This window comes from Tachypleus tridentatus, chromosome 8 (assembly GCF_004210375.1).
Source record: "Tachypleus tridentatus isolate NWPU-2018 chromosome 8, ASM421037v1, whole genome shotgun sequence".
NCBI classification, from domain to species: Eukaryota; Metazoa; Arthropoda; class Merostomata; order Xiphosura; family Limulidae; genus Tachypleus; species Tachypleus tridentatus.
In genome coordinates, this window is record NC_134832.1 from 47,908,869 (window position 1) to 47,936,234 (window position 27,366).

At 34.3% G+C, this 27,366-nt stretch overlaps 1 protein-coding gene and 1 long non-coding RNA gene across 2 annotated transcripts in view; one reads left to right on the top strand and one right to left on the bottom strand.

The window, feature by feature from the left end:
• LOC143222347 (uncharacterized) overlaps positions 1-1,440 on the top strand; it is a 16,955-nt gene extending 15,515 nt beyond the window's left edge. Inside the window, exon 2 of the long non-coding RNA XR_013012190.1 lies at positions 1,166-1,440. This is a non-coding gene — a long non-coding RNA (uncharacterized LOC143222347). The remainder of the gene's footprint in view (positions 1-1,165) is intronic.
• Positions 468-27,366, bottom strand: LOC143222346 (uncharacterized). The gene is made up of 6 exons (XM_076448774.1): positions 26,983-27,366; positions 5,258-5,383; positions 5,056-5,154; positions 4,555-4,653; positions 2,108-2,141; positions 468-1,249 (listed from the first exon to the last, which is right to left on the bottom strand). Exons 2-6 carry the CDS (start codon positions 5,321-5,323, stop codon positions 1,134-1,136), a joined length of 414 nt encoding a protein of 137 aa, XP_076304889.1. The 5' UTR covers positions 5,324-5,383; positions 26,983-27,366; the 3' UTR covers positions 468-1,133.

The following is a 27,366-nucleotide window of genomic DNA, read 5'->3' on the forward strand; positions in this document are numbered from 1 at the left end:
ATTTACACCTAAAGTATTTTTTGGTTATATATATATTTACTCACAACATTTTTTCCCATAAAAGAAGTCTTGAAGCTTTTCTTAATGACGAGAAACCCACTTGAAATAAAAATGTACCTCAGAACCGCTGGTATGGGTATTAACACTACTACTGATAAGGAGAGAACAACGTTTTGACCTTCCGAGGTCATCTTCAGGTTAAGAAACTCTCGTTCCTAAGACATGTGTCCGGCAACGGTCACTTGCAAACTCTCTCTTTCTTAACCTGAAGATGACCTCGGAAGGTCAAAACGTTGTTCTCTCCTTATCAGTAGTAGTGGTAATATCCATACCAGCCGTTCTGAGATATTTCTGGAAGCTTTTGATATATCCACAGAAATATATACCTAATCTAGTTTCTTGAAGATATCTTTCTTTTGTTATAATCACTTTGATTGGCTTGACAATCCACGTATTACTTAGTCGTATTTATTAGAAAGCATTTTATTGGTTAAAAATTACACACAATTCAAACGTCATATTTTGATACAACAGACAGCCAATAGAAAAATTGCAACTACACAGGTAAGATAAGAGATGATCACATCATTGATATGGTTTGGCACTCTGACACTTACATACTCACACACACACGCACAGATGACAGTTTTGAAAGACATGAAATTATTCTTAACATTGTGTGCTTTGCAGAAGTAACTTCAGCATGTCACTTTAAATAATGTTTCACAACAAATACCACTTACAACTCAGTAAGCCACAGTAAAAAGTGATGACAAAACATACGTAAACTTACGAGATTTCGTACGTTATGGAATATCCGAAAGATTTGATAATTTGTTGTTGTTGTTGTTTTACTAATTCCAGACCTAACTGTAAACGTAAATGGTGAAATAAGATTGTATACATACATATATGTAAATATTTAAGCGTCTTATTAAGGAAAACAAAGTATATATATGTATATATACGTTTATTTTGACGTAAAGATTCCAAATTACGTGTGTAATTGTGAAAAGTGGTTTCAGTTTTATCCCTAAACTGTGTAGCTTGCATGTACCCTAATGAACCCGCATAACAATGTTATATATTATATAATATATGTGATATAATATATTGCCTTCACGACAATCTATCTAATTTCCTTCTTCTCTCTTCGTTCGACCAGTGCACGTGAAAACACGACGTCCAAAATGTCTGATGGTTACACGCAGCCGTTGGTACCAGGGACCAGATAATTTCCGCTTGTCTTCTGTAACAGACAAAGTTTCATCTTTTCAGGATGCACATAAAACTGGTCTAAATTACCTATTCAGCAAATTCAGAGATTTCGTTAGATCTCAGTCAGTAGAAGAGATCAAACTTCGTCTGTTCAAACCCCACCCAAAGATAAAAATCGCCATAAAAGGGAAAAGGAAAATAAAGTGTTTTTTAATTCGTGTGTTTAATGTCACGAGATTTTTATTGGCTATTTTGTGTTTAATGTCACGAGATTTTTTATTGGCTATTTCAAGGATGACCTTTCGTTCTCTCTTTTATATTCACAACTGTTAATAATAACAAAAGAAACAAATATATATAACACACACCAGGCACCTTTGACGTGCATTCTTCATTACCTGAATAGATGTAAGTTCATAAATTAAATACCAAAAGGAAAACTTCGTAAAAATCAAAATACATATTTATGTGCTTGTGTAAAAAAAAAAAAAAAACAGTAACCCAAGTGCTTTCGGAAGGTGATTTTTTTTTTTTTTTTTGCACTGAAGGAAAAAATGTCTTGAAGAAATAAGGGCCTCTATTCAAAAGATGGAGTTATCGATTTGTTTTATCTAAAATCTATTCTCTTACTTGAGTAACATGTATGTACTTTAAAAAGTAAGTAGAATGGTTAGTGAACTGGAATAACAACTCATTTTATAACCAATATATTTTTCTTTAACAAAAAAGAATTCTCGACGACATATAAAGGGAATATAAGACTTTACAGAAGTTAATTTGGAACTTATGACCAAATTTCATTTAAAGATTATTACTTATGTGTCCCGATCCATACACTTAAAAGACAGAAACAACTAATTACATATTTAATATATATATATTTACTTACCTGGGGAGGTAGAATCGTCTTTCACAGCAATACGCTAAAGGGAAAAATTCCATAGAAGAGGTTAAGATATGATTTTAAAGTATGCACATATTATGTATCTTGGCAAAACAACAATATTTCGAACCTTCAAACTGATTGATAACGAAGATTCTTTTTATTAATACGAACATATAAATCACGTTGTTTTCACTCTATGTTTTAAAGAATAAATTATAATTTACTTTGACGATGATATTATTGGTTTTTCTTTTTATCGCTCTCAGACGAAATAAAAAATATTTAGGTTTATTTATTGTAGTTTTTAGTCTACGGTAATTGTTTTTTATTCAACCAGTTTTTATCAGGAAGAAACGAAGATTGTTAAAAGATAAGAATTTGATTGGATTATTAATATCGTTATGAACTTTGCAATTGAAATGTATTTTTGTGTAAAATTAAACTGCTAAGTTTCAGCCAATAGGAGAGGCTTGTCTTTATTTTAAGCTCCCATTAGCTGAAATGTCGTTGTTTTCATGGCTTTAAAAGAAACACACGAAAAACAAAACAAAACATTTCTACTGTAATGACGAAATTAAACTGTAGAGATCCTTCATCACAAAATACTTTTTTAATTACGTAGTTTTATCGAAGTACAGGGTGTTCGGAAAGTCATTGTGCACTTGTATCTTTATCAACAGACATGTTTCAATATAGAATACAGGAGGTAAATATGAATGACAATTATAAGCAATGTTTAAAGTGACCCCCGTTGGCATCAATACAGGTCTGGATCCTTCTTATTTTGTTTCTAAACACCGCTATCAGTTGCTGGCTTGAAATAGACTGAATAGACATATGATTACAAAACTGCACAGTGACTTTCCGGTACTAAAGATTTGTTATGAGTTACATCTAATTTATTTGTTGTTGTTTTTTGTAATTTCACACAAAGCTGCACGAGGGCTATCTACGCTAGCCGTCCCTAATTTAGCAGTGAGGAAATGTATTAGGGAAAAGGCAGCTAGTCATCACCACCCACTGCCAGCTCTTGGGCTACTCTTCTACCAATGAATATTGGGATTGAGTGTCACATTATAACATCCCCATGGCTGAAAGGGCGAGCATGTTTAGTGTAACAGGAATTCGAGCCCGCGACTCTCAGATTGTGAGTAGAGCGCCCTCTACATTTGGCCATGGTGGGTCATAAACTACTGAGGTAAAAGCAAGAGAATATAAAACAACAACAGGGATTATGTCTCGAATTTTAGTCCTAGAAATTATTGTTGAGTTGCCAGGGACAGAAACATTATTTATTTATGTTTCGTTTGGTTGCCTGAAAAAATACCATATTAGAGAAAAACATAAGAAAGATGTCTGATCAAATAGTGGGATTTGACTGTCACCTTTATAACACATCCAAGACCCGAAATTACTGCTACCCCTAATCCCACAAAGAAGATAGAAGCGAACAGTTTCCCCTCAATTTGTCAGTGGTACAGCAGTAAGTTTGAAGACTTCGAACGCTAAAAATCGGATTTTGATTCCCTTGGTGGACAGAGCACAGAGAGCTCATTGTGTAGTATTGTGCTTAACTAGAAACAAAGTTTAGTTGCAAGAAATTCCTTAAGATATACAGCTATTATTTACTATAATTTCAACAGATTTAATTTATTTCTCTGACAATGCAGAGGAAAAACTAAAATAAATGTAATTTTGCTAAAAAACAATTTGAAGAGAAAAGGATGTAACGTATTCAATACACGAAAAAGAATTTTTGGAAAAATAAAAGATTTCTCATCTGGCAAACTTCAATCACTGTTAACTCTATCAAAACTCTTTGTGTTATTTGTGACGTCAGACACGAGGATCGCCATAGATAGAAGTCTTTAGATTGCATAGATAATCTTACCTCCCTAATCACTTGGCCAGTTATTCAGTTTTCTAAGTTAGAAGTTTCTCTGGTTTTTATTTAGTTGGACATGACACAAAAAATATAAAATTTACGGTACGTTATGGAAATAACGTAATTATGTCCTTAATTATTTTCAAAATCTATGAAAGTAAACTTTTATTGAGGTAGAAAACAAAACGCGTTTCCCGTGTAAAAGCCTCCCGCTAGTACAGCGGTAAGTCTACGGATTTGCAACGCTAAAATCAGGGATTCGATTCCCCTCGGTGGGCTCGGCAGATAGCCCAATGTGGCTTTGCTATAAGAAAACACAGACACAAAAACACACATTCCTCTATAAAAATATATATACCCTAAGGATTTTTAAACGCTGGTTATTTTCCCCCATAATAAGACTTAAATTTGATTGAAAAACAACATAATTCTGGATTTATACTGAACTAAAAATGACACGTGAATGACAGCATTATTAACTAGAATAGTTAAATATTATACTATTGATAACACGTCTTGACTGAAATGAAAACAACATATTTTATAAACAAAATTAAACACTCGCCTTCTCAGCGATTGAGACACTCTGGGCTAATATTTCTTTGACATAAGACACTGCATATTCTTGTAGTTCAGTTGACGTAGGAACACTGTTTTCTTCATTCTAGTTTTCAAAAGAAACAACAGCACAAAAAACAGCGTTTCTTTTTTCCTATCGGTTTTGAAAGAAATTGTCTAGTTTTGATATACTTAAATTTAGTTAAGCCTAATTATAACATTATTTAGGGACAACAAATAATTTTAGGAGATTATTTATTTTAAAGTTTTGGACCAGAAACTGGACAGATATATTAAACTCATATGGAAGTGATTATTTTACCATTTATTATCATTAGTGGCTCTAGTTTATCGATAAAATTTTCTATCTGATCCAATACGTTTACGAGCACGAAGACGTCCATGTTAGGGTAAAGTGGATCAGTCGTACAAAGATGCGATATAAATGTATATTAATAAAAAAAAAAAATGTTGAGCAAAAAGAAAACGTTATGCAAGATAAACTCACGTTTTCTGCAATGACAACTCCTTTAGTTACTATATCTTGAACGTAGGATATGGCGTAGTCCCTGACTTCGGTCGGACTTGTAGCCACACATTCGTCCGTCTAGATTGAAGGCAACAATTATATATATATATATGTACTTGTGGCTTTAGACAGACGAGACGCCATTAACGAAATATCTAGCCTATTCTGTCAAAATACTTACGGATATTTTAATGATTGCGCGTGTTTGGGCTTCTGCCTCGTTCTCTGACTCCTGATGATCAGGCATTTCGATTGTTCTTTTTGAACTCTGATAAACCTGACTTAAGAAAGTCGCCACAGTTGCACCCTGGAAAATAACAATACAAAATAATTATTATTTATTGTTATTCATAAATTAAATGTTAAGCATAGCTACACGAGGGCTATCTGTGCTAGTCGTCCCTAATTTAGCAGTGTGAGGGAAGGCAGCTAGCCATCACCACCCACCGCCAACTCTTGGGCCACTCATTAGCTAACGAATAATGGGATTGACCGTAACATTACAACACCCACACGGCTGAAAGGGCGAGCATGTTTGGTGTGACGGAGATTCGAACCCGCGACCCTCGGATTACGAGTCGAGTGCCTTAACCACCTGGCCATGCCAGGGCCCCATAATGGGCTACCTGGACTCTGGCCATACCGGGCTGATTACTTTAATAATTTAATGTCAAATATAGTTAATTAAAAAAAACTAGTGAGGCTTAAAAAGCACTGCGGTCATTGTGAAATATAAATGGGTGAGTTAAGTTTATGTGTATTGTTATTTCAGGTTGGTTGTGAGTGTCACATACGTGCACGGATTTACAACGCTAAAATTAGGGGTTCGATTCCCCTGGGTGGACCCAGCAGATAGCCCGATGTGGCTTTGCTATAATAAAACACACACATATACGTGCGTGTTTACAGAATCTTACTGAGGTAGTTTTGTTTTTCCGAAGATCTGGCGAGACTCGACCCCACAACCTTGTTGACAAACCAGATACTTTATCTAAGTCTCCACCTTTCAAGTGCTCCATCTTACGTTTTTTGTTTCACCGATTGTTGAGAAAAAATAGCAAAATGTAGTTTTGAATGAGAAATCTTTAATGGTGGCATGTAGGCCTTGAAAATGGACTCAGCAGATAGCCTGATGTGGCTTTGCTAGAACAAACACACACACACCTTGAAACTGAGACACTAACGACAGTTAGCTGCACTAGAAAGTAACCGGGACCCAAGTATATTTTTACTGTCATTTTCATTAAAAATAATAACATACAGCTGTGCTATTAGAAATTTATGTGTAAATGTAACTGTAAAACTAATGAGATGTCACATCATTATTGTAAATGTAACTGTAAAACTAATGAGATGTCACATCATTATTGTAAATGTAACTGTAAAACTAATAAAATGTCACATCGTTATGTAAATGTAACTGTAAAACTGATAAGATGTCACATCGTTATTGTAAATGTAACTGTAAAACTAATAAGATGTCACATCATTATTGTAAATGCAACTGTAAAACTAATAAGATGTCACATCGTTATTGTAAATATAACTGTAAAACTAATAAGATGTCACATCGTTATTGTAAATGTAACTGTAAAACTAATAAGATGTCACATCGTTATTGTAAATGTAACTATATAACTAATAAGATGTCACATCGTTATTGTAAATGTAACTGTAAAACTAATAAGATGTCACATCGTTATTGTAAATGTAACTGTAAAACTAATAAGATGTCACATCGTTATTGTAAATGTAACTGTAAAACTAATAAGATGTCACATCGTTATTGTAAATGTAACTGTAAAACTAATAAGATGTCACATCGTTATTGTAAATGTAACTGTATAACTAATAAGATGTCACATCGTTATTGTAAATGTAACTGTAAAACTAATAAGATGTCACATCGTTATGTAAATGTAACTGTAAAACTAATAAGATGTCACATCGTTATTGTAAATGTAACTGTAAAACTAATAAGATGTAACATCGTTATTGTAAATGTAACTGTAAAACTAATAAGATGTCACATCGTTATTGTAAATGTAACTGTAAAACTAATAAGATGTCACATCGTTATTGTAAATGTAACTGTAAAACTAATAAGATGTCACATCATTATTGTAAATGTAACTGTAAAATTAATAAGATGTCACATCGTTATTGTAAATGTAACTGTAAAACTAATAAGATGTCACATCGTTATTGTAAATGTAACTGTAAAACTAATAAGATGTCACATCATTATTGTAAACTAATAAGATGTCACATCGTTATTGTAAATGTAACTGTAAAACTAATAAGATGTCACATCGTTATTGTAAATGTAACTGTAAAACTAAAAAGATGCCACATCGTTATTGTAAATGTAACTGTAAAGCTAATAAGATGTCACATCGTTATGTAAATGTAACTGTAAAACTAATAAGATGTCACATCGTTATTGTAAATGTAACTGTAAAACTAATAAGATGCCACATCATTATTGTAAATGTAACTGTAAAACTAATAAGATGTCACATCATTATTGTAAATGCAACTGTAAAACTAATAAGATGTCACATCGTTATTGTAAATGTAACTTAAAACTAATAAGATGTCACATCATTATTGTAAATGTAACTGTAAAACGTATAAGATGTCACATCGTTATTGTAAATGTAACTGTAAAACGTATAAGATGTCACATCGTTATTGTAAATGTAACTGTAAAACTAATAAGATGTCACATCATTATTGTAAATGCAACTGTAAAACTAATAAGATGTTACATCATTATTGTTTTTCCTAGTTTAATAATCATTTATAACTTTTCTAAAGCTTTATCCATAATTCACTTCATTGTACTGTAACAAACATCAGTGTAATTATAACAATAACACAACTGGTAACACATAAATTTTAGCTTAATACAAAACACTGCTACCGTGTTTCTCCGATAATAAGACCTAGTGTGATTTTTGGGGATAGTTTTAATACAAGCCCTACCCTTAAAATAAGCCCTAGTTAAGAGTGGCAGGAAGAGGAAAGAAATAAAAAAAATTAATTTATTAATTAGTTTAATAGTTAGTTAATTAGTTTGTTTAAGTATTAGTCAGTTAGTTTAATAGTTTAATAATAGTTTATTTTAAATGGTTAGTTTAATAGTTTTACTTTGTAACTTCATTTTTTAATATATCAAAATAAGACATCCCCCGAAAATAAGCCCCAGTGTCATATTTTGGAGTGAAAATTAATATAAGCCCTGTCTTATTTTCGGAGAAACACGGTATGTGTAAAAATTATTGAATTTCAGAAGATTTTGGGTGGTATTTTCTGGCGACAACATTTAATAACAGCGAAAGACGATTAAACAGTACACTTAAATTACTTGGGAGGAAGCCACACCAATTCGAAATCAATATTTAGTTTTGACATATAATAATGTAAAATAAATTGTTCGTTATTAAATTTTATCACTGTGAATACGAACTATGTTACTTAAAAACGAATATTTAGACTTACCACTGTACAGAATAAGTTAATCAATGTAGATCCAATACACACTTAACTTGCTAGCTAGGCCTACTTGTAGTAAACACAAAAAAGCGCAATATTAACTAAGATTGTCTTAGAAAAATGCAAGCTTATTTTCCTTCATATGAGTTAAGTATGAAGATATCAATAAGAAAATGAATATTTGTTCAAACATTACCTATTTACAACAAAAACTTAAAGTTAACTAGCATACGGCCACTACACGTAGGTTACCACAAAGCGACCCTGTATATTTTTTTTAATTACAGGGCAAACGCACTTAACGGTACAAAATAATTGAAGATTTTTTGTCTCAATAAATACAAAACAAAAGAGATGGTGCGTACGTAGTGGAGAATAAATCTCATTGAACTAGGTTAGTTTGTATGTGTTTTCTTTTTCCTTATGTCATTTTGAATAGTGATTTCTTTTTCCAGTGATAACTTTAGTTCTTGGTGAATAATACAGACATTAATTTTCTATGCTAACATTCTTTATACAGATTTGTTTAAAACATCTTACTGTGCTCGAGGCTCTCTTTACTTTCAATTTTCGTTTCTTTTTAGACTGTCTGCACCTCTTTCGTTTTTCTTTAAAAGCTTATACGCCTAAATAAATCAACGTATTGTCTACACGCGTCGCACCTTAACTCTGCTCTCATATTTCTTGTAGCTGTATAACTCGATATTTATGAACTTCTTCAGTTTGTCGTGTTTTTATTTTGATATATTTCAGGAACGTTCTTTCAGATAGACTCTATCGCTTGTATGCAGTTATATGCTAGTACATAACTTGCGATCTCAACTAAAACAAAACGTGATTCGAAACTCATTTACATGCAAAGTATAAACTTTAGCAACGTAATTTTGTTTAGTAACTTAGTCTAAACTAGAGACCACTGTACAATCTGTAATTGTCAAATTATTATATTCCCATCAACACTTAACCACGGAGAGTACTAAGAACTCGTAACATAATTCATGTTAGTTTTACTTTAATTTTACTCATAAAGCTTTCACCAGTCTGTCTATATAATGTTTCCTTGTTTTCGCAATTTGTTTTGCACACTATTTTTTCTTTTTGTGTTACCTTACGTTATAAAGCAAATTATTTAGCACTGTTAGTTATATTTCTTCCCCTCGGTGGACTCAGCAAATAACTCAATGTGGCTTTACTATAAGAAAACACACTTACACACAGTTATATTTCTACCACTCATTGAACAAATTTCTGGGCTTTTGCTTTTCTTCACAATACTGTTTCACATTACTTCTATTGAATATTTCACAAACGTCTAGAACACAACGTAAAACGTTTTGCGCGTGCGCAGAAACATAAAGCTTACGTCACAATCACATTGTTTTCTAATCCAGTATTCCTTTTTTGTTTTTTGTTGATTTTTTCCAATAATTGTAACAGAGTTACCGTTATACGTTTATTGTAATACTTACGTGTATTTCAGTTTGATGCACATGCCGTATATTGTTAAATGTGTATTGCGTAAGTCCTACCTGTTCTCTAAATTTGTAGAATATTCTCGAGAGCAAGAATCAACAGTATGTGGTTAACGTGTTTTCGAACATTGTTGAACGTTAGATAAACTCATGGGATTGGTATATAAAACCGACGCGGCGAGAAACAATTATTATTATTTCGTCAGCTACAGTTAGTATACTGAAAGCCTCGGAAGCTACAATTGTGATTAACGCTTATTAATCGGAAAACTACAGAAAATATACAGGAATGTTTACAGATTTCGAACATTACATACCGTTCAACTTTAGTGAATTACTTTGGACGTTAGTATTTCTAGGAGAACATTAAATATCTTCGTCGCTGAAAAGTCAGCTTGTACTGCTGTGAAGCCAGCCAAGAGAAGACAACGTCAGCTGAGGCGAGTTGTAACTAAATGAACTTAGAACTAATTTCCTTGTCGTGGACCTGAACCATCGATAAAGTGGTCAGTCTATACCATATAGAAGACTCAGAATAGTTTGTATGTTTGTAAAACTTCTTGTATAGAAATCAATATTTGTGATAACCACTATTATAAATTGTATTGTTGGTTACAATACAATAAAAATAGTACAATAATACAAGTTGTTGGTTGCAAAAGATACAATACTGAAACGATAAGTCTCTAAGCCTAGTCATGTGAAATAGACAACCAAAGACTAACCACAAATCGAGAAACAGAAAGTAGCCGAATCTATAGGACAAAACACAGCTGAGAATATCTCAAACGAAATAAGAAATTCATAGTTTAAATAAACCATTTCAAAGTTCCACAGATTTATAGATGGGAAGCCTTGTAGTATGTCGATTCACATGAGTTCTGCAGCTAGCATTGTTCTACTCGATGTAGTACTGAAACAAGTGAAAACTGCCTCAGATATAAAAAAAAGAGGAAGTGCTGTGAATGGCAAGTGGATGTAAGTTACCAGCAGGAAGATAACACTATGTAACACAAATTGGATAGTGTGTGTTATTTCTTAATTGCTTATGTTGTGAAAGTACAGAAAATGGCCATTATTCCTTTCAAACTTTGCTTTTGTGACCTGGATAATGAAATTTAGAAATTAACCTATTTTCTATGTAAAAAACGGACAAATTTGTACATTTTCATTTACATAAGGTCTGAATAAAACAACATATGAATCACGATTTACATGTATTTATACTAAAGTTGAAGAAAAATGAATGAAAATGTTTAGAAGTAGTTTATTGAGATTTGTGACTGTAATGTAAATCACTTTCACGTATCAGCCCCCAAATATAGTCTCCCATCATGTGTTTGTTATGCGCTCCTTGGTTCAAAGTCAAGTATATCTTGGTGGAAGCGCTCGCCTTGCTCCTCTGAGTATGCTCCCATGTTCTCCTTAAATTTATCAAGATGAGCATCAATGATATGGACTTTCAGGGACATCCTGCAGCCCATTTCCCGTAGTTCTTCACTAGAGCTTCAACCAGTTTCACGTAATTTTCGGCCTCGTGATTGCCCAAGAAGCCTCAAATCACTGCTACAAAGCTGCTCCAAGCTTTTCTCTTCCTGCTGAGCTTCTTGGAAAATTCTGTGCACTCTAGGATCTTCTTTACTTGTGGTCCAATGAAGACACCAGCTTTAACCTTTGCCTCAGACAGCTTAGAAAAGAAATCTCAAAGGTACTTGAAGACTGCAAACTCCTTATCAAGAGCTGTGACAAATTGTTCCATAAGACCCAATTTTATGTGCAATGGTGGGAACAACACCTTCTGGAGGTCCACTTATGGCTCACACTTGACATTGTGCCTCCCCACAAAGAACTTGGTCCGTTGTGGCCAGTGCTTCCTGTTGTAGTGCACTGCGGTGTCCATGTTGTCCCAAAAGTAAAGATAACAGGTAAACTTGGTAAAGTCTCCTTGAAGACCCATCAGGAATGTCACCATTTTGAAGTCTCCGATAACCTCCCAGCCATACTCATCATGCCTCAAGGCTTCTAGCAAGGTCTTGATGCTGTTGTATTCCTCTATGAGGTGCACTGAATGAGCCAGGGGGAAAGTTCTACAACATTCTAGAAAGTTCTTGAAAATTCTTGTAGGTTCAAGAAAATTCTCCATCAGCTACTCAACTTTGAATCTACCTGGAATGTTCTGGAAAAATGGATAAATTTTAAACTTTTATTACCAAGGTCATAAAAGCAAAGTCTGAAGAGAAAAATAGGTCTTTTCTATTTACTTTAGGCATAAGCAATTGGGAAACAACACTTTCTGTCCAGGAACAAGAAAAAGTAAACATTTTGCTCCATAGTGTAATTAGAGATTATCTGCAAAGTGTGAAACTTCTTGGTATTTCATGATAATTTGTACTGAGTACATACTTAGAACATATTTCATGAACAGACATGGATGAGCAGTTAGGGAAGCTACAAATGGTTTCTCTGTTTGTGACCAGGAAATTCCTGTGTGCTACATGACAATTACTGCTTCAGCGATTGGAATTTCTCATTACAACAAAGAGACCAGTCATTATTTTACAGAGAATTAAATTACTCATACTAGGTCTTGTTAAAAAAACAATTTGCATTTAATAACTAGACTATAATAGAGTCAAACACTGCAGAATTTGTGGTAGATTAATGGTTGGTAGAACTCTCAAGGAACTGAAAACAAAGCTGTTATCATTAGAGCTATGAACATAAAACCATAAAATGTGAGTTAAATCTGGATGGAACATTTCAAGTTGAAAAATGATGTGAGAAATTTCATGTTAATCACTTACATAAAAACATCTTATTACCTTATTTACAAGAACTGTTTACTAAAAGTTGTGGAGGGCTTCAAGTGATTAGTGCCAATGGTTACGTAACATACACATGGAATATCAAGACATATCCTTCAGTGAACTTCAAGACCTAGAACGAACAAGTAAAATGTCTCAAAATATTAGCCAGACAAACTACACTTGCAAAATAGGATGCGAATTTCAAAGAGATAAAAGCCATTAAGGAACAAGGAGTGATAAAACCTAGTACTAGTCCTTGGAGACTCCCTGTCGGAGTGATAAAACCTAGTACTAGTCCTTGGACACTCCCTGTCGGAGTGATAAAACCTAGTACTAGTCCTTGGACACTCCCTGTCGGAGTGATAAAACCTAGTACTAGTCCTTGGACACTCTCTGTCGGAGTGATAAAACCTAGTACTAGTCCTTGGAGACTCCCTGTCGGAGTGATAAAACCTAGTAATAGTCCTTGGAGACTCCCTGTCGGAGTGATAAAACCTAGTAATAGTCCTTGGAGACTCCCTCTCGGAGTGATAAAACCTAGTAATAGTCCTTGGAGACTCCATGTCGGAGTGATAAAACCTGGTACTAGTCCTTGGAGACTCCCTGTCGGAGTGATAAAACCTAGTAATAGTCCTTGGAGACTCCCTGTCGGAGTGATAAAACCTAGTAATAGTCCTTGGAGACTCCCTGTCGGAGTGATAAAACCTAGTAGTAGTCCTTGGAGACTCCCTGTCGGAGTGATAAAACCTAGTAATAGTCCTTGGAGACTCCCTGTCGGAGTGATAAAACCTAGTAATAGTCCTTGGAGACTCCCTCTCGGAGTGATAAAACCTAGTAATAGTCCTTGGAGACTCCCTGTCGGAGTGATAAAACCTAGTACTAGCCCTTGGACACTCCCTGTCGGAGTGATAAAACCTAGTACTAGTCCTTGGAGACTCCCTGTTGGAGTGATAAAACCTAGTACTAGTCCTTGGACACTCCCTGTCGGAGTGATAAAACCTAGTACTAGTCCTTGGAGACTCCCTGTCGGAGTGATAAAACCTAGTACTAGTCCTTGGAGACTCCCTGTCGGAGTGATAAAACCTAGTACTAGTCCTTGGAGACTTTCTGTCGGAGTGATAAAACCTAGTAATAATCCTTGGAGACTCCCTGTCGGAGAGATAAAACCTAGTAATAGTCCTTGGAGACTCTCTGTCGGAGTGATAAAACCTAGTAGTAGTCCTTGGAGACTCCCTGTCGGAGTGATAAAACCTAGTAATAGTTTTTGGACACTCCCTGTCGGAGTGATAAAACCTAGTACTAGTCCTTGGACACTCCCTGTCGGAGTGATAAAACCTAGTTCTACTCCTTGGAGACTCCCTGTCGGAGTGATAAAACCTAGTACTAGTCCTTGGAGACTCCCTGTCGGAGTGATAAAACCTAATACTAGTCCTTGGAGACTCCCTGTCGGAGTGATAAAACCTAGTAATAGTCCTTGGAGACTCCCTGTCGGAGTGATAAAACCTAGTACTAGTCCTTGGAGACTCCCTGCCGGAGTGATAAAACCTAGTAATAGTCCTTGGACACTCCCTGTCGGAGTGATAAAACCTAGTACTAGTCCTTGGACACTCCCTGTCGGAGTGATAAAACCTAGTAATAGTCCTTGGACACTCCCTGTCGGAGTGATAAAACCTAGTAATAGTCCTTGGATACTCCCTGTCGGAGTGATAAAACCTAGTACTAGTCCTTGGACACTCCCTGTCGGAGTGATAAAACCTAGTACTAGTCCTTGGACACTCCCTGTCGGAGTGATAAAACCTAGTACTAATCCTTGGAGACTCCCTGTTGGAGTGATAAAACCTAGTACTAGTCCTTGGACACTCCCTGTCGGAGTGATAAAACCTAGTACTAGTCCTTGGAGACTCCTTGTCGGAGTGATAAAACCTAGTAATAGTCCTTGGACACTCTCTGTTGGAGTGATAAAACCTAGTACTAGTCCTTGGACACTCCCTGTCGGAGTGATAAAACCTAGCACTAGTCCTTGGACACTCCATGTCGGAGTGATAAAACCTAATACTAGTCCTTGGAGACACCCTGTCGGAGTGATAAAACCTAGTAATAGTCCTTTGACACTCCCTGTCAGAGTGATAAAACCTAGTCCTTGGACACTCCCTGTCGGAGTGATAAAACCTAGTACTAGTACTTGGACACTTTCTGTTATACTCGTCAGGAAGAAGAAGAGTGAATGCAATATTGAAAATTAATTTGATCCAATAGTGTATTGAAAGTAGAGTTAATTCCTAACGTTGTGTATGGAAAGTGGATATTGACAAATGAAAATTGGCGAAGCAAGTTAGGTAAAGACAACCTTTACAGCAGAAAATTGTTTGTAACAACTTTTTATGTTACTATCTTTAGTATGTAATGTTTTTGGTTTGGTTTCAGTGATTGATGGAATATTTTGTATTTAAACTATCTTGAAATGTCGTATACATCTACTTGGATGACCTAAACACAAATGTGAAGACCTTTAAATTATTTTTATAGACGGTTGAAGATGATCATGAATTAGTTGAGGAAAGAAAAACTCGTGCTGAAAATCCCAAAACATGTACGTTATTCTATTAAACGGTAAAGTTTTTAGTTGAAATAGTCAGCAGAAGAGGAGTGTCTAGAGATCCATCAAAGATTAGTTCTTTCTACAATTGGCCAAGGACAAAAACTTGTATAAGATAAAAATAATTCAGTTATTTTTCTACTATTTTCATTTTGTAAAGTTTTATTCTGACGTAACTCGTCTTCTACAAAACGTTTTGAAAAGTCAAATACCTTTGAGGTCTGCTGAATTTAAAAGAGGATCCAACATACTGAAGGAAGTGACCATAACTCTGATACTGGCACGCCCAATTTTCAAAGATCCACTCATTTTAGATACAAACATCACTGATTTAGCAGTAAAAGTAGTTTTGTCATAAAAATAACAGAGAAAAACGTGATTGCTTACTATAGTGTGGCAGATAATTTCATAGAAAGTAGGCAGGAGATAGATCGAAAATAGTCACTAAATGTTCTTCGACTCCTGAGTCACTTCCATCATTATCTGTATGGATATACCAACGTACTCCATAGTGATCATGCAGAATTGATATGACTGGTAAAGGTTTGCAACCCAGTTGGCCAAATAGCAAGATGACCTCAAATATTCAAAGATATATGATGGAAAGTCATTTTCTAAGAATTGACGTCAAATTGTAGTACATTCTAATGTAGATTATATAATGGTGTTCCTTTAAGCATTAGTTAGATGAATTGAATCTAGGTAAAAAGTGAGTTGTTCCAAGACTGAATCTGTGTTAACCGTTGCACCAGTCAGTATAGGTGAGTTGATTTAGTTTTATATTGTGCAGTAAAGTCTCAGTATAGCTGAAAACTTAGGCCTACAAGTTACACCTTGTGGGCATTCAAATGATTGGTTTGTTTCGAATTTCGCGTAAAGCTGCACGAGAGCTATCTGCGCTAGCCGTCTCCAATTTAGTAGTGTAAGACTAGAGGGAAGGCAGCTAGTGATTACCACTGACCGCCAACACTTGGGCTACTCTGTTACCAAAGAATAGTGGAATTGACCGAAACATTATAACGCCTCCACAACTGAAAGGACGAGCATGTTTGATGTGACGGGGATTCGAACCCTCGACTCGTACAAAAGAAGAAATAATTAAATCATTCTCCTGAAGTGTTCTAGACATCGAATTATTTTCACCTCACAACAAAACCCAACATCTGTACTTCTTCTTACTTACTTATCTTTAATGTCATTCATTGTCATTTTTTACCTTTTTTAAAATCTTTATCATTTCCTTGTATACATGCATTACTTTCTGGTCGTTAAATTTCATCTCAACGATTGTTTTTTACCTTTTCACAAAAAAATTCAATATCTCCGATTGTTTGTTTTTTTTAATTTCGCACAAAGCTACTCGACGGCTATCTGTGCTAGCCGTCCCTAATTTAGCAGTGTAAGACTAGAGGGAAGGCAGCTAGTCATCACCACCCACCGCCAACTCTTGGGCTACTCTTTTACCAACGAATAACATTATAACGACCTCACGACTAAAAGGCCGGACCATCTCCGATTGACACACGTGGAGAACTAGTAAACACTTATTTTGTTTGAGTTTTTTGCAGTAAAACTCCTTCATAAAATTATTTTTTTTTTTTTATATACATGCGTTTTAATGTGCAGGTCACGAAATTAATGGTATAACCTGAAATGTGCTTACTAGAACTTAATTTTCCACGAACTATTTATGGATTCGGGAGTTCATTATTTTAGTTGAGCAGTAACAAATTATCTTATCTTCATTACTAGAATCTCTGTGGCTATCATATGTTTATGTTGAGGTTCCTTCGATTCGTTGCTATGGTAACCAAAATGTACATAATTAATCAGTCATACGATAGCAACTGGCGCAGTCGAACAATGGATGGGCTTTTTTGTCGCAAATTAAAAAAAAAAAAATTAGGTGTTTGAACTGAGAAAAATATCTTACACTGGTTTGTTTAACCTTAAGAAATATTTATTAGTTTTTACAGTCAAGGACCCTAAATTTTAGTAATAACGAACTTTAAAGAAACCAGTATCAAATAGTTTTATCAATAGGACCCACTGAACAGAAACCAGTATAAAAGTTTTATCAATAGGACATACTGAACATAATTCACGCCTTGATAGACCTCAATAAAAACAAAGATGAAAAAATTCTATTTATATTAAACGATATGAGAAACAAAGTAGTGTTAAAATCTAGTGTTAAACGTTATATAGCCATCTTTGTACGTTATTAAACACAAAGTCAGACAATAGGCACTCTATTCTGTGCCAATCACGAGTATTTAAACCCTATTTTTAGCAATTTAAGCCTCCAGTTTTAATGCTGAGTCACTGAGGCCAAGTAGCCGATTTCGGTCATGGAAAAGTTCCGTTCACAACTCTACATTTTTAGTTTAATGAAACAGTATTTGTAAAAAGTGTATAAGATGTCCGTCATCTCAAGTTTTGTACTCGGCAGTTTATTTAACAGGGAATTATGTATATGTAAAAACATACACGCTTTCTACGCAATTTTATGTTTTTAAATTGGTCAGGTACGCGTCAGTTTGCATTTATTTTATATTCATTTTACCCACGCTTTGTATTTTATTATACATAATTCTCCGTTTTCCTCACTTTTTAAAGAGAAATTCGTAACCAGATTAAAATGCTCGTTATCGCAAAAAATAAATTCTGAGAATTTTAACTTTCAGAAGACAGATCGCTACCGATCTGGTATACTAGCCAAAAATTATTCATTTTTCAGAATATTGTAATTTTCTTCAGGCTCAAATACTATATTTAGCTTAAGAAAAAATTAAACTGGATAACTGGGTATTTCTTCCTCCTTTATGACAGACCGTAAACACAATTATGTTTACAGTAGCTCGGGTACTGTATTTCTGTATATTTATTTTCCCTTTTCGTCCCATTATACCGATAAGAGGGCATTCTTCACGAACATGTTTTTCTTAAAAAAAAAAGGCTTAACGTGCATACATAAATCTCAGTTACTTTGCCACTCGTTTAGTATAAACTTGGAAATTTAAAGCTTGATTTAATAACCTATGCGCTGAAACTAGGATGTTATGGATGGCGTGTCCAATATTTCAGTAGTCCTTGTTTTGATGATACCTGGTTCGCGGTCCGTTGACGTGAAAACATGATCCATAGGTTAGGGCCGTGTTTGTGCTTTTGATCAAACAAGAGTAGCCTAAGAGTTAGTGGTGGCTTTTAGACTATTGTCTTCCCTCTAGTCTTTATGTTCAAAATAAGGGATGACCATGCACAGATAACCCTTGTGTAGCTTTACACAAGACATATTAAACAACCAAACCTAAGCAAGGGTGATAATCACTTGTTGAAGAACAAAATAAATGATACGATTTTAAGCGCCGAAAACCAGCGAAGATAATTATTAGGCCTAACTCTCGTGATAAAAATCGCTGAAGTATTAGGCCTACTGAGATAATATAATAATAACTTAGTGAAGGAAATAAATATATCATAAATTATTTTCTAGTTTTTTTTTTTGTTTTGTTTTGCCAGACTAATAAATAAACATTTCCATGAAGTTTAAATATATCTGTTTACAAAACTTTAAATAAAATCGTACAGATAGGTTTCGTACAAATCATAATTACTCAAGAGGGTACAAAATCGTTCACGCTTAAACTAATTTAAACTATTATCATACGCTCAATAGGCCTAATGTTTATGTAGTTTTTATGAGGACTTTCAGGCTTATTAACTTCAACGCTTCACCAATTTCTAAATATAGTTTATTTGAAGCTAAGCACAAAGACATAGAAGCAAGTTATCCGAGTAGCGAAGCACGACTCTCAACGTAAATCGGCAGACATGCCGCTGTGCTACTGAGGAACTATCTCATTAGTCTGTTAACTTTTTCGAAATGCACATAGAGAAAGCGTTACACATAAGCGATACAGTTCGTAACAATACTAGAGACTGGAGCTTACATAGCACCAAGTCAAAACAAACTGAATATTTACACTTACGGATAAGCACGTAATATAACAAACGCTGCACTCATGTTAAAGTGTTTAATCGGTCAATTACACAGCGGTTACAACTGTATTCAAGATCTACGTTATGTATTAAAGGAAAGCACTTCAAGGCTTCTTGAATTTCAACAAATGGTAAAGAATCACAGCTTTGTTCTATTCTAACCTTTATTTAAAGAACACACCGCAGATTTGTTTCCGAAAATTATTTGAAGACTTAAACAAAAAACAAAAAATCGTGACTTATTAACGTATTCGAATTTTTTTTTATCCAAGCGAATACATTATAGACCCGAGTGAAAACCATTTAACGTCCATACCTTGATTATACGAGATTTTAAAAATCGATAAAACAATTCAGTTGCTAGACTATAAACAATTAAAGCTTATTTATCACTGATTTTATTCTTAAACAACCACTAAGTGAGACCTTCTTTTATTTGCTTTGTTCTTTCAAGCTACACTAATGATCTGTGAGTTCGAAAAATCCAGTCTACTGCACCTAAAATTGCGAATCAAAGAATAGGTTAAGCCTCTTTGTTATCTATTAGTCACTGAAATTCACGTTTTTTCTCACCAGGTTGGAAACCAAGGAATACATATATTTGTTATTTTTATTCTATGTTTTTCTTTCTTTGAGGGGGGGGAAGAGGGAAGCATACTTCCCACAGAGGTTCAGCGGTAAGTTTGAGGGCTCATAACGCTAAAAAGAATGTATTTCAAAACTGTGGTTGTCAGAGAAGAGATAGCCCATTGCGTATAAAAATACATATTTTGGAGGTTTTCTTCTTTAAAAAAAAAAGGAACCACCCTGTAGAATCGAACCTTGGATTTTAGTGTTATAATTTTACAAACATGCCACTGTCTCACTGGACGACAGAGGATGAAATAATGATTTTTTCTTTTTATCTGCTGAAAGTATACACCTTTCTTTTTGGTACTTTTACTTATATACCTAGACTTCTATAATTTATTTCAATAACTAAGATTTGATTTATTTTGAATTTCGCGCAAAGCTACACGAGGGCTAGCTGCTCTAGCCGTCCCTACTTTAGCAGTGTAAGATTAGAGTGAAGTAATCTAGTCATGATCAACCACCGTTAACCCTTGCGATACTCTTCTACCAACGAATTGTGAGATTAACCGTCACATTATAACGCTACCAAAGTTGAAAGGGTAAGCTTGTTTGGCGGGACAAGGATTCGAACCCGTGGCCCTCAGATTGTAAGTGGAGCGCCCTCTACACTTGACCATGGCGGGCCATAAACTACTGAGGTAAAAGCAGGAGAATATAAAACAACAACAGGGATTACGTCTCAAATTATAGTCATAGAGATTATTGTTGAGTTGCCACGTGACAGAAACATTATTTATGTTTCGTTTGGTTGCCTGAAAAAATACCATATTAGAGAAAAACATAAGAAAGATGTCTGATCAAATAGTGGGATTTGACTGTCACCTTTATAACACATCCACGACCCGTAATTACTGCTACCCCTAATCCCACAAAGAAGATAGAAGCGAACAGTTCCCCCCCCAATTTGTCAGTGGTACAGCAGTAAGTTTGAAGACTTACAACGCTAAGAATCGGGTTTTGATTCCCTTGGTGGACAGAGCACAGAGAGCTCATTGTGTAATATTGTGCTTAACTAGAAACAAAGTTTAGTTGCAAGAAATCCCTTAAGCTATACAGCTATTATTTACTGTAATTTCAACAAATTTAATTTATTTCTCTGATAGTGCAGACGAAAAACTAAAATAAATGTAATTTTGCTAAAAAACAATTTGAAGGAAAAAGGATGTAACGTATTCAATACACGAAAAAGAATTCTGGCAAACTTCAATCACGGTTAAACCTATCAAAACTCTTTGTGTTATTTGTGACGTCAGACACGAGGATCATCTATCCACGAATGGCACAACAAATAGATATTTTATATCCCTAGACAATGTTACATTATAGGCTAGGAAGATTCACCCAAAACTCTGTGGAGAATGTTCTAACATATAGCGAAAATCGTGTTTGAATTAATAAGATAATTTGTATGGATATACGATGCTTCGGATTATATAAGTCCTCTCGAGTGATCTATTGTGAAATGCAAGAAAAATAATTTAACCTTTGACGAACGCAGACACACAAAACTCTGACATAAATTTGTCTTATTTACTTAATTTTGCGGAGAACTACCTCAGAAATGTCTGCATTAGCCGTCCTTAATTGTAAGAGGTTTATATTGCTTATTTTTAATAAACACAAAGCTGTGCAATGGACTGACTGTGCTGTGCCCATCGCAAGTATCAAAACCCGATTTTTAACGTTATAAGCCGCACAGACTTACCGCTAGACCAAAAGGGAGTGGTAGGTGTTGAATCAGTCATCACCCAGCGACAGCTCTTGGGATACTTTTGTCTGAGAGAACAGTACGATTTAACAGTCACTCTTATAACGGCCCCAAAGTTTAACACATGATCGTTATTTTGGTTATTTTGCAAATACGGAATAAAAAAACCATGAATTCTCAACTAAACACTTCGCCGTGGTGACCACTGAGCACCATTCAACCTCAGTGAGATATTAAAATTAAAATATCTTGCAATAACATTACGAGTCTGTCAGCTGGCACCAGAAATGAAAAATCTGTGTCATCGATATTCGTTCCTTTCTTAAGTTCACACAGTCGTATAATCACGTTTATAATTTAGCTTAGTTTCCTGACTAAGAGCTAAATTACAGTAGCTGTTGTTAAGCCTACATTCTCATTACATGTCATTTTAGTAGAGAGCAGGCGAATTTTTTTGTAAAATAAATAAATTTGGCTGCGGGTCTCACAATTACACGAATATGAAAACTATTAGTTTTTGGTGCTTATTTTTTATGACTGTAGCATAGATTGGAATTTTTTTTCACACACAGAAACGTTAGTGGTATTATTAAAAAGTTACATCGAATTCAATTTTTAATCTTCAACATTCAGTGAAGATGGAATCCCATAACAAATGAAGACATTCCTGAAAATGTTACTTACGATATCCTAACTCAAATATAAGTGTCAGCTTCTTCTTCTGTGGACTACGTCCAGGGTAGTTGATCATTTCAGTGCAGTTATTTCAATTTTCAAAAACCTTATTATTTTGACCACTGTTTATAAACTTTCGATGTCATTCATTCGTAGTCGTGTAGCCGAAAACGTTTTATGATAATTATTTTTAAATTAAAAAGTATATATATCAACTTTGATTGAAATTAGTGTATCTATCATTTATGTTAACCAGTCTCGACTAACTGTTTGTACTAAGTTACTCTAACTTTCGGTTATATTGGTTAATTTCACATGCTATTTGTATCAAGTTACTTTAGCTCTAAGCTAAATAAACCAAAGTCAGAATTGGTGACCAGGAGTCCTGCTAATTAAAAGAATATTCATTTATCTTCTTATGGAAAAGTCCTTAACTTTCTGTTATTAGAGTAGCAGTGGGAGTGGGGTGGGGGCTATTACAAAAATATTTTTTTTATTATTGAGATACATAAATCCCAAAGAAATATCAGCTATAAGGCCTATTAAGATTTATTACCAAAGCAAATCATATTTAAATTTGAAAAATATTGATTCAGTTTCCATTTAATAATTTCTAATTCAATTAAACATTCAGGGCAAACAGTTGTGAAACTGGTGCTAAAATCTTCAAATTCGAATGCTTATGTACAGCTTGTAGGTCGATTGTTTATAGATTTATTTTAAGCAAACTTCAGAAGAGAATGGAAAATATCGAATACTGATTTTCTAAAAGGACACAAATCGTAACTCCAATGGGGGTAGGCAGGTGAAGCTTTCTTAATGTGTGTGAGGGATAACCCCTTCCTTTTACCGGTTTCTTTCGCGTGTCAGCAAATAGGTATGAGGTCAAAGAACTCTATTCAAACACTTTAGAGTTACTCAACATCAAGATATTGAATTGTCCACGCATTGATTTGTGTTGCAACACACGTACAAAGTATTGTGGTCAGAAAAATTACCGACTAAAATGTTAGTGTGTTTTGACAAGCTGCTTAGATGTACAGTGAGTTCATTAAGTTATAAATGAAAACTTTCTCTGCCTAAAACGTCAATGCCTAACCACTAAGACTGATTTCACAAATACCGAGTTAAATAAAAAGACAATACATCACAAGATCACGTGACTGACAACTGTTATCGTGTCATTGGATAATCGCTGCGAAAATTATTTCAAAAACTGTGTTTTATGAATAACATTAAAATTGAGTAATTTAATTCTCTAGTTTTGTTATGTTCTCTAAGAAAATATGCCATTAAAGTCATGTTAATGAAAGTTCAAAATGATTTAGAAATGAGCAGATCTCACTAATCCATTCAAATAAACTCTTAAAAATGTGTGCAATACAATAATTATTAATAAGGACAATGCATAAATAATAACTAACCAATGTCCTTATTATATCAAAGTCAAAAACAACAACATTTATTCTGTTCGAGAGAACAAGAGACAATGTTTATAATTATTCTGTTCTAGAAAACACGAAACAGTGTTTATAAATATTCTCTGTTCTGGACAACGTAAGGCAATGTTTATAATTATTTTCTGTTCAAGATAACATCAGGTAGTGTTTATTACTATGCTTTGTTCTAGAGAACACAATACAATTTTTTGTAATTATTTTCTGTTTAAGACAACACGAGACAATATTTATTACTATTCTGTTCTAGAAAACACGAAACAGTTTATGAATATTCTCTGTTCTAGACAACTTAAGGCAATGTTTATAATTATTTTTTGGTCAAGACAACATCAAGTAATGTTTTTATTATCCTTTGTTCTAGAGAACACAAGACAATTTTGTAATTATGTGTGTAATACAACAGTTATTAATAAAGACAATGCATAAATAATAACTAACCAATGTCCTTATTATATCAAAGTCAAAAGAAACATTTATTCTGTTCTAGAGAACAAGAGACAATGTTTACAATTATTCTGTTGTGGAAAACGCGAAACAGTGTTTATAAATATTCTCTGTTCAAAAGACAATGTTTATAATATTTCTATGTTCTAGACTACACAAATCGGTTCTTAGTTATTTGTGGTTATTTAAGGAACTTAAACTTATCCTCATTGCCTTGTCACATAAAATCTTTAAACGACTTCATATTCTTGTTAAATCATTTTCCGATATTAATTTAAATAACAGTTTGTTTTGAAACATTACAGACACTTGTGCTCACATTTTAAACCTGTATTTGTGTTATATTTATTTGGTTGAAATCTATGTCTCTCGGCAGAACAGGGTTAACTTTATTATAAATATCCGGGGCTTGCATCTTCGCAACGAGCAGATAACCCTATTTACATCGTTGCATGAAAATAACAACCCTTTACTATTTAACATCATGAACACGTTTACCATTAGGTCTAAGATCGCTTCATAATCTCCAACTCAGAGGTTTCCGATATCTCTCTCTTTTTTTTTTTTCTCTCTTCAATATCATAATTAGTGGTTCTTTTTCTCGCTATTTTTCCCCGTATTTCAGCCATCTTGATATACCTGACTAATTTACTTGTTATTAAGTTACTTACCCGGGCCTTTTGCGTTATTTTTCCCCTTATTTCAACAATCTTATTTTAATATTCATAAATAAATACATTTTGGACGATCATCAGAATCTGTAATTTCATTATTTCCAAGTAAAAATTTATATAGAACTCCGAGTTATAAGTTTCTTTTGTACTCTGTTATAGAAAACAGAAGAATTTATACAGAGCTAACAACTGAGCTGAGGTATAATACAAAATAAACTCGGTTGACGTGAGTGTTCTCTGAAAGAAAACGGCACAAATAAAGACGCTTTGATAAAAAATTAAGGTCACACAAAAACGACCTTTATAGTCCAGATAATTACAAAAGAGGCTTTAAATATGACCAAACCAACAAATAAAAAAACTGTCTTCACGTGATTAAAGAATAAAAAAATATCAAATTGAGAAATCATAAAAATAATTTACCGCAATATATCAAAGAAACTGCACTGGAAAGAATATACGAAAAAAACAACAACAACTGAGAAAGTCTAAATGTTACAGATTTTGTATTCAACTGTTGTTTGTAGAATTCTCGCACAAAACCACTCAATGGTGGATATCTTCACAAATTGCTCTCTAACTTTGAACGACTAGACTAGAGAGGAAGGACATTCAATCAAAGCATTTGCTGCCAATCTTTGAGACTGATTTAAATAATTGACCTTAACTTTGAACAACTAGACTAGACAGGAAGGACATTCATGAAAAGCATTCGCCGACAATCTTTAAGTTTTTTTTTTTTTTTTTTCACTGTTACACATATAAGGCACTTACAGTTCTAAAGTATGGATCGTGGTTTTGCGACAGCAGGACACCAACCACAGACGTTCGGATTTACGGTCCGAACATGCTAACCACTAGGCCACGTATTGTCATCACATTCAGACTTAAAGATTATAAAAAATATTAGGTTGTAAACGTGTGTTCAATGAGGACCTAAATGAACACCTAATATAGCTGGCAGTTGAAGAGATAGTTGTTGTCCTGAGGACATCTTTAAGTAATTCTTCGAGTTGTTGGCGACATTGAACAATCCAATGAACACCTAATAGCTTTCATTGACGCGTATAAATATACTCCTGGTAAATTTGTGTTATTTTAGTAAAATATTTTGAATTATAAAAGTGTTGTTTTTGGAAGACTTGGTGGTCAGCGGACTTGACTCTAATTTGGTAATCGCTAGTTTGAATCCATTTACCAAACATGCTAGGCTTTTAAACCATAGGGACGTTGTAAAATGATGGTCAATCACACTTTTCGTTGGTAAAGAGTAGCCCAAGAGTTGGCGATGGGTGGTGTTGACTATCTCTCTTCCCTTTAGTTTATCATTTCGTAATTAGAGACAGCTAGAGCAGATAGTTCATGAGTAACTTTGCGGGAAATTCCATTAACAATAAAATAATTGTTCAGAAAGTCGTATCTATATGCGTGTGGAACACATGTCAAAAAGTTACTGTTTTGGAAAAAAATGATACCTGATGCATTGAATGCGAGACAACATTCTTATCAAACGTCGTTTGAAATACAAGTGACAAGCTAAGGCTTTAAGCATATATATATATACATGATCTATTATAATAGCCATTTTCTTTGTAAATATGACTGGATAAACGTCAAAGAAAAACTCGTAACATTTGATGTTATTGTCGTGTTCACTGAATTTCATTATCTCCGTGGTAACGAACGTGTGAAAACTACGTATGTTTACGTATTCACTCACGCTGCTTTAGGAGAATTTGGTACTAAAATAGACATAACAACACATCTTTCGTTTCCTACTTACAAACGGGAACAGCATCTATTTATATAATGTATTATTTATAACTTGTTGGGTCTCTTTCTCGCGGTGTAGAGCGTACACAACATATTTACGAGATTCTAATTTACGTCTTCATAAAAACAAAAGACTGGTTAAAAAACGCAACCAAACAACTCACCTATAAAACCTTCGAAGCGGCCCTGTTTGCTAGCTAGCTCACCTTGTTGTGAGCACCAGTGGGCGTTCACTCACATTTTGAGTGCCGCTGCTGTCATTATGGCCGCTGCTTTCCGTTGCTATGGTAACCTCATCTAGTTCTCAGCTTGGGAAGTCTCTAGCATGTTGCTTCGTTCCAAGGGTTTCGAGGGCTCTAAGGAACACGGTAAACACTGGAACCTTTTATTGCACGCTCCAGTATATGCGAAAACGAAAGAGGTTTTCTGAAATCGCAATACGATCTGTCAGGGAACAGAGGTTCTAATTTCGTGATAAACAAACGAAAAACAAACAAACAATATTGTAAGAACCGCTGAAATCGATGTGATTATAACAGATCTTAATC